A 9672-nucleotide genomic window follows, 5' to 3' on the forward strand; every position below is an offset into this window, starting at 1 on the left:
TAGTTATCTAGGGTTTGTTTGGATTAGCTACAATTTTTGTACCTGCTTACTATTGACGAATTTTTCAGCGTGGCGGGCTTTCAACAGAAAATACGTCAGCATTCAAAGGGTTAATGTTAAATCAATTCGAAGAGGGGGTAATAATAAAAGATTTCTATTTCCTAATAAAAAAGCTCTTGAAGAATTACGGCCGAGGTTTTGATAAATAAAATTCTAGATTTGTTTTTGTTTTGTGTGAGGCAACTCATTTAAAATTAATTTAAGTCAAATGTAAAGCAATAAAACTTACTGCGTGTCAGCTTTGTGATGGAGTATTCAGTGACGGTGTAGCGAATGTCCTTAAACTCCAAGTTGACCGGAGCTCTCTTGGGCAGCTTCAGCTCCTTCAGCTGATACTGGTTCAGGTGAAACTGGTTGTTGTTCGGCTGATCATTAAAGTTGATCTCGTGGGTGTCGCGGTTTAGCGTGGAGCCGATGCACCTGACTCCGACTCCTGCTTCGGACGAAGACAAAGACGAACAAGACTTGTGACTGCAGCATGCCAGCGGTCCGGACTTGCCGGCTTTCTCCTCTTTGTCCATCTCCAACAGTGGACCAGATGCTGCGGTAGTGGAGTCGAAACTGTCGCCAAAATCTAACCGTCGATGACGACCTGACGCTCACTTCTCCTTCATAGCATCATAGCTGCAAAACGAAAACACATGTTGAAGAAATGTTTTGACAGTAGTAACGTTATCGTACAACTGCCAGTAGTGGGTAGTCCCAGTGTGCTTACGATAATAATAACAAAAAAGTCATACACATTGTGCATATGTACATATATGGAATACTAGTGGTATTACCCGGCTTCCCTCGGTATTTGTAATATAAATAGCTTAAACATGGCAAAACAATCTTACTTTGATTCGTTTTCGATGTTGCCAACAAACCTTACATACAAATATACATAACTACAAAGTCTCTTTCGAAATTATACCTATATATTACATTAGAAGATATTACATTGTATAAAGTAATGTGTGATTTAGATGTTTCAGTCAGTCAACTGGGTGTGCGCCTTGAAGTACACACAGTATTGCGTGTCGTTAATAATAAACGAAGATCAATTGCTTGTACTCAATTAAGATTATTTGCATTATAAATAGTTTTGAAACGGATCTATTTCCATGGGGTGGCAAATCGTATTGAAACATTTCTTGAGCAAAACCTAAAAAAAAGCCAGCTTTTCCGAAATATTTTTATGTATGAACCGTTATATTTAAAAGTGGCGGAAGTATAATTTTCAGTTCCAAAAACACTATTTCTGTTTGACTTAATTCACAAATTTGCTATCACTTATTTTAATTTCATATGTCCAGAATCTCAGAAAAGCAGAATAAAAGAATTATAGAGGCCGGTAATTGGATTATTAGTCACATTACGATCGCCTAAAAGACAATTTTTGGCATGAAAATCGCGAATATGGAATATTTGGCACTCGAGTTATCGTTAGTATGATATTTATCGTTAGTATGATGGACTTTTCGGCTATCAGATGTTCCGTTATAGAGATTTTAGTGACTTTTGGGCGAGCCCTTTGTGACCAATAATCACCGAACCGTATGCATATATACCTACAGGACCGCTGAGAGGAGGGGTAAGCTGGGGGTTAAGGTTCTGGGGCCCGGACTACTTAAGACTACTCATACCTGTTACCAGGGCTGACGAAAGGGGGGGAAAGGGTATGCAAATAACCCTGGCCCGGCTTTCGAAGGAGGCCCGGGGCCCCCGCAAATAATATGTACATTTTTAGCAAAAATATAAAAGCATTATTTGGCCTTTATACTCTTACTCGTAAAATAACCCTTGAGAATTACTGAAAGTCCGTGAGAATTAATGAAAAATATATACTGGTCCGCCAGCTGAAAAAGTTTGAGTAGCACTGATGTAGAGACATTTTAAAAAACTCTCACAGAAAAAATCATCCAAAAATCCAATACATTATTACCTACTATGTACCTGCTTTTCCATAAATACATAATATAAGTTGATATTTTACGGTTTTTTTATATTACATAATGTTATATGTTTTTCATGTATGACAGCATTATTTTTTTAAATGAAACTATTTTTTAACGTGTGTATACATATGTTTTAATTATTTAATTTTTCATTTTATGTGTTGATATAGTTTATTGTTGTATTTAATTAATTTCATTTGTTTTACTGTATTGTATCTATGTATATAAATTAATATTAAATATATTTTTAATAATTAACAACGATATTAATTGAAATACCCAAATCACTTTTTTGAATTGAAACCGGGGCCCGGATTTTCTCTCTACGGCCCTGCCTGTTAAATCATACTTTCTTATTCGATTATTTCAAAAAAACAGTTTTATTTAATATTTTTGATATATTTTTCGCATGTTAAAAATATATCTATAAGATTTTTATTTTGGTTTGTTATAGGGTATGGAATTATTTTTCCAGGGCCCGGGATTCTTTTATTCAGCCTTGCATATATGTACATATAGGTATTAGAATTTCTGAACCGGGTCGACCCGGGACAGACATTCCCGGGAATTCACGGAATATTTGCTGTCCCGTGTCCCGGGAATTCTTATCTTTAATCCCGAGAATTGGATTTTAAAAAATCTTGAAAACATACAACATTTTCACGACTGCACGAAGGGAAATAATAAATCAAATACACAAAGAATCGTAAAATAATTTCAAAAATTAAAATCGAAGAAAGAAGTCTAAAACTGATTTTTTTAACAAAAATTTTAAATAATTCTGATTTTATAACGAACAAAACATTCTTTAAATGTTGTAATAAAAGCGAATGTATATCCTACGGTGAAACTATTATGAAGCTAGTATATCCTTCTTGTATTGACGATTCCACAATGGAAGAAACTCTTTTAGATTCGGATGAAGATGAAACAATTGTGTTGGACGATGAATGAAGAATTAAATAAGGAGTTATCAGAGACGAATATACAAAATAACGTAAATAAAAATAACCTCGACTTTAAAAAAGAAATTAAAATATACATGCTGATAGGAGAAAAAACCGATAATTTAAAATAAGAAGATGTTAGTAAAAACTGTTTTCGTCCCTTTTAACAATAAAACCAAACTTCGACCGAAACTGAAAGAGATTTTTCCATTGCTGGAAATTTTTTTACCAAATCTAGAATTAGACTTTCGGATTCTCATTTAAATATTTAAGTGTTCTTAAGAAGCTACTTTAAATAAGTTCACTTTTATAATTAAATTTTTCAAGTTAATAGATATATTATATATTGTTTTGTAAATAAATAAATATTTTTTTAATAATAAAAAATATATTTAATTGAAAAAAAAAGTTTTTTACATGTGTCCCGGGATCCCGGGAATCCCGGGAACGATCCCGGGCTCCGTCCCGGGAATTGAAAAAGTCCAGGAAATCAGAAACCCTAATAGGTACATATATTACAAGTTGCAATGGTCATATTCATCGTTTGGGTTGGATCCCATTTGCAAAATTACACTAATACGACGTGATACAATGAATGGTCAGAATTCAGTTATATTCAAATTATGTAATTGAGATTCTCACGGTCATACTGTGCATACTGTGTAACCGATCATTGCTTTTTAATTTAACTCATACGCGTATTAAAAATCTCCATTGTTTTTCATCGCCAGCACACACACAATCATTAACAGTTTCACTCGCATCGTTAATTATGCGCATCTCCGATTTTTAAACAATGGAACAAAACAACGATTTTGCGATTCAAACACTAACGATAATATGAATGGAGATTATGGTCAAAAAGTTCAGGGTATTTGGAAAACTTTATGTACGACGCTGCAGAATTCCGACATGTTGGAGTTTCCGGGAATATAAAAATCCTACATATGTACAGTGTATGATATTCTTATGGTATCTAACGAATTTACTCAACTTGGCTGGGCAATTCAAAAAAACTTGATATTAAATAATATTTTGCTATTCATAACTACATATTTTTTCATAAACATAGCGTTTTTTTAATTACATTAAGTTACCGTGAAGAAAAAAAACTGGTACTGTACTATTTATTCTTATATTTACAATTGACAGCTTCGCTGTGTTATTTTAATGGGTTGCCAATATTTGCAAATCTAATATATAATTTCGAAAGAGACTTTTTAAGTATGTAATGTTGGTTGGTAACATCTAAAACAAATCAAAGTTTCTATGACGACGATTCAATATATATTTTTTTCGATTGAAATAAATTTAACAAAAAAACGAATGAATATTTACTATTAGATTCGCCATATTTATGTATATTACAAATACAGAGCGAAGCCGGGAAAAACAACTAGTAACCTATATAATAAAAAAGAAGGGTCGCAAACTTATTCCAGTAAGTAACTTAATTCAATAATAATTGATAGTGAAACATTACATCATTGAAAAGGGTCATTAATAAATTGAATTTCACGGAATTTAAAGGAGCGAAAATGAATAATTGACATGTCCGGAAGTAAAGAAGAAGAAACAGAGAGACGAATGAAATTAGGATTGAGTGCATTTGGACGAATGAATGTTCTTAAATCAAAATTGCCACTCTACCCGAAGAAAAAGATCTTCGATCAATGCGTTTTGCAAGTGAAGACGTATGGATGTGAAATTGGACATTGAACGCCAAGATGCTACAAAAAGTTCAATGCATCCAAAGAAGTATGGAACGCTGTATAATTGGCATAACGAGGAAAGACGGGAAGCGGAAGACGTGGGTGAGAAGTATCACAAGGGTAGTGGACATAGTGGATAGAGTAAAGATATTTAAATGGCAATGGGCGGGCCACGTGGCAAGAAAAATGGACAAAAGAAGTGCTAGAATGATTCCCGAGAGAATGCAAAAGTGTAAAAGGAAGATGGGTAGACGAAATTAGGAAAATGCGTGGGGTGAGATGGGTGAGAGTTGTGCAAAACACAGACGAGTGGAAGCGTGTTGAAGAGGCCTTCATCCAGTAGTGGATAGAGAGCGGCTGTAGATTATGATGATGATTTAATGTGACGGTCGGGAAGGAAGTAAAGTGGTAGACATCAACATGGTCGAATCGGTCTCAACTCACAGAATGACGATCCAAATTCAACCATGTCGCAGAGCCCCCTACCTACATATATTTTGAGAAGTTCTGTTTGATTTTTGAAAGCAACTTAACACACAGACCAGTGTATGTCATACATAAAATTAATTATGGATCACAACATTTTTAGAATATTCCCAAAAATTGCCTCGAGAGCAACAGACTGTTACGGATTCGGTAAAACTGACTATACAGTTAACTCTTGTTTATCGGACTAGAAAATTTCGTAGAAAATGTTTTTTCTTACTTTATATATACTATGTACATACATATGTATGTATATATCGAACTTATAAAGGCTAGAATATTATTAAAATATTTCAAGATTATATAACCATAACAAAGGGTTCTGACTTCTGAGTAATTTTATAACACAAAATATGATTTAAACTTTGAAGTCAAAGATTATTAATGTCTTACGCTTTCATTGCGACTATTACATGAATATTAAAAGATCGTAATTGACAATATATAATACATATAACAAAATTTCTTCAATGCTTAGTCAACGCTGGTGCGACCAACATTTGTTTTAAAAGACCGAAAGCATAATAAGGTCATATCTTCCACGCGATCGACTTTAAAACGTCGAAAATCCAAATTTTCCGTACTAATGTTTCGAAATGTGCAAAATTGAGAATGGAAAAGGGTCAAATGTCGATCACAAAAGTCATGAAAATACGCGTGGAACGCAATTCAGATCCGTCAACAAAAACAGATCTGAAGAAATATTATAGATTTAAACATTTAGGTCAACGCATTTTTGACCCCAGCTTCTTATCGCGAAACCAAATTGTGAGCGATTAAAAAACGGAACATAAAGTGATTCAGCAAAGTCATTCATTATAGGGAAAAATGGTAAAACTTTAAAATAAATTATCCCAATTTTGATTATATGTATATTTTGTTACTTACATATGTATTACAATAGTTTAAACTTAAAAAAATAATTATAATATTGTAACGTGGGAACATGAGAGAGAGTATCCACTGTCTAAGTGCATTCGTGGGTGAACAATCGAGACCTCGGATTAGGCTAACAGGACTCTGATTATTATTATTAGATTATTCTGGAGTGAGCGGTGGTTATGTATGGACCTCCTGAATCGTTGAATAAATGCTGGGAAGCAACAATATGAAAATTTTATCTAATAAATGTTCTATTATTTTCTTTTTAGTTATTAAAAATAATTTAATTATAATTAATTTAAATTATTTTATAAATAATATAATATTTAATTGAAATTAATTTTGACATTTCACATCTCCCACTTCAGAAAACGTTGAGGTGAAATGCTTATTGATATAATGATAGTGAAAATATCATTGTATCAATACCGGAAACTTAATATGCCATTGTTCACATTGAAGTATTTTGTAGTATGTATGTATAATATATTTCATTATTTTTTATCGAAAACACATATAGGTGTGTTATGGATTCCGATATCGAGTGCACTAAAAGACTAAAATAATTGTACAGTAATTTACGACAGCAAATATACGACACAATGAATAATACGATTTGTTAGATGTTTTATCGAGTTTCCGTCAAAAATGACGGGAAACCAGTGATCATTCACGCTAAAAACCAACGGTGAGCAATGGAAATACTGATCTTTAATAGGTGGAAAATTAATTACTGCATTTATAATAATTATTTTGATACATTGGTTTGACGTAACTACATAGTGGGTATAATATAAACGATGTTCATCGAGAATGTTAGTTGGCAACCTTAACATATTTGCATAAGGTTTAAAATTCAACTTTGAACCAATCGAATAGTGGAAATCGAGAGCAAAGCACTATTATAAATTCAAGGACTAATTCAAATCACTTTTTGCACCTACATACTTTATAAAATCCACTCTAACTAAAAGGAAAGGTCTAAAATCTGCTACCAGCTTATTTATTCAACAAAAAATTTTCTAATGCATACATATGACTAGGATAAAAAAAATCAATTGGATCAAATTGTTATGTATAAAAATTAATTAAAGTTGAATTAGACATATTTGTAAAATTATAAAAAATTGGCATAAAATCTATCATCCGTCTTTTTAAATTATAATTTATCAAATAATGACAGAAGAGAATTCAAATTTACCGGAAATTACCGGTGGTTTATTGTTGGCGTTCAATTTTAAGGCAAGTAAAAATTAGCACAGAACATATTTATGTATATAAATGTATCTGTACATAACTAGCATACTTTATAAAACTTTATTTAAATCATTTTTGTGAATATTTATGTTTTCATAAACATATACATATATGTATACAAATCGATAAATGATATTAAAAATCCTGTCAAAGCTCCGAAAACAATTGCTCAAAAATCGTACTGGACAGGTAAATAAAATATATCTCAAGATATTTCTACAACATATAAAACTTGTTTATTAAAATAAATTCAACTTCAACTCATCTTTTGATATACATATACAATCCAAATTTTCGCGCATTATTCAGATGCGTAAAAGTTGATATTAAAAGAACAAAATAAATTTTGTTACAAAGTCTACTGCTAAAGTAATAGTGCGGCACGGGACATGTACGTAGACTCCAACTGTGAGAGGCAAATCTTCATGCCATTGTTGATGTGAACGATTTTATTATTTCGGCAAGTTTCTCATACATTTATTCAAATATGGGAATTAAAACTATCAAACCTATGTCCAAACAAGGATAAAATATCACCAAATCACTCTAGGGAATGAGTTTTGCAAAGGGATGCGACAATACAGATTTACAGATAGAGAGCGTGCTTTTTCCAGGAATTGGGGCGGTTTGGCTAAAAGACTGATTTCTGACAGAGCTAGAGTGCAAAAAAAAAAAGGTTCGGCGAACCTTCAACAAAGCATTTACAACAATTGAACAATAAACGGCGCGCTTTGGGTCCGGAGTCTAATCATAAGAAGAAAACGGTAGTTTCACATAACATAAAAATAAAGGTAAACGGATTATTTCACGACAATCGTTGACACAAAAATCGCGAATACGGAATATCTAGCACTCGAGTCCTCGTTAGTACAATATTACGCGTGGATAGCTTTCGATTGATGGAGTTTCTGGGTGCCAGATGTTCCGCGATCGAGATTTTAGTGACGAGATCGCTTTTTGCGGAATAATCACCGAACCAAAAAAAAAAAACACACAAACAGATATTCATTGCTAATATATATGTAGATAAGCTATACAGTATTTTAAAATATTTATGTCAATTTTTCATCTTCACCACATATAGTATTACGTTGTGGCATATTTCAAAATAATTTCAAGTATTTAAGAGCAAACATTTAAATAATCAACATTTTCAGTCGCAAGTGTGCAATCATCTCTCAATTCAAACGACCAGTGAGATAAATTTAAATAAATTGAATATATTTTAATACACAACTTTCAAACTATTGATGTTGTTTAGAAATAAATGACTGAAAATCGCGAGATACGATCGATTCGTTCGCCTTCCGGCCGGAAAAACCGGGCATTTTCACGGGCGCGCGTGATGATGAAATCGATTTTCACGCACGACATATCATCCACATGTCGAACAACAAACACAAAACAAAACATATAAAAAATGGTAAACACAAACGAACACCGTGGAAAATGTTTGATGGCCGATGTTTTTCAATGGGACGCGTCCGATCGTCGCGGTACTCGACTGTCTACTGAATTCAAACATGGATCAAGACACAGACCGCAACTCGGTGGTTGAAAGTAACCCCCCAGATCGATAAACTGTATGTAAACTGTATGTATGTATGTACAATGCATACAACCAGTCATCGTGCATAATTAAATGGTTCAATTAATGCTCGATTAAAATTCGGTGTGATAAATTCGCCTTTCAGCGTGTCGTTCAATGGTAAATATACATTTGTACAAAAAAAATGTTAAAGGCTCGTTGTGGGTAATTCGAATAATTAATTTGCATGCATGTATTATACATAAGTGGATCAATTGGTGAATTTAATTAATTCATTGCCATTCTAATTTTTTTTTTTTACTTATGATTTGGAAGTATTGAAACTTTTTGTGACGGTTTGTGTTATTGAAGCGATAATTATGTAGTGCAGTTTAAATTTTTGATTTTTAAATGCTTTTTATTATTACAAAATTATGTTCACAATGCATCTCATATATATTTTAATAGCTACTGATCTATTTAAGTATTATATTATTGTAATGTTAATTTATTTATTTTTCATCTATACCAGGAAGGCCTAACAGCTAGCCCCAATGAACCTTCCTTGCCAGAAACGTTGTACATTTGATACAAGTATTATACAAAGTACATAAATACATATGTAGTCAGCAGCATAGCTCGGTCGTTAAGTTTCTGCTTAGCGTCGAGAGGCGCCGGGTTCGATCCCATGAGCTGACCTCGATTGAAAAGTATTTTTCTGAGTACATCTGTAGTGCTGCTGGTCAGATTTGGATATTTGAGACTCCAGGTCATAGATCTATGTAGAATAGACTAGATATGGCATTACATACAAATTTCGTTGGAGATCTTGTCGCCACTAACTGAGGGGTGCGGGGGGT

General features: G+C 33.0%; 1 protein-coding gene across 1 annotated transcript in view; it reads right to left on the reverse strand.

Moving 5' to 3' along the window:
- LOC143911483 (ATP-binding cassette subfamily G member 4) overlaps positions 1-8797 on the reverse strand; it is a 35374-nt gene extending 26577 nt beyond the window's left edge. Inside the window, exons 1-2 of the mRNA XM_077430360.1 lie at positions 8726-8797; positions 290-684 (exon numbers count right to left, since the gene is read on the reverse strand). Coding sequence (XP_077286486.1) covers positions 290-581 — 292 coding nt within the window. The 5' untranslated portion in view covers positions 582-684; positions 8726-8797. The remainder of the gene's footprint in view (positions 1-289; positions 685-8725) is intronic.
- Between the last annotated feature and the right edge of the window lie 875 nt (positions 8798-9672).

The sequence above is a fragment of the Arctopsyche grandis genome, chromosome 5 (assembly GCF_051622035.1).
Source record: "Arctopsyche grandis isolate Sample6627 chromosome 5, ASM5162203v2, whole genome shotgun sequence".
Lineage (NCBI taxonomy): Eukaryota > Metazoa > Arthropoda > Insecta > Trichoptera > Hydropsychidae > Arctopsyche > Arctopsyche grandis.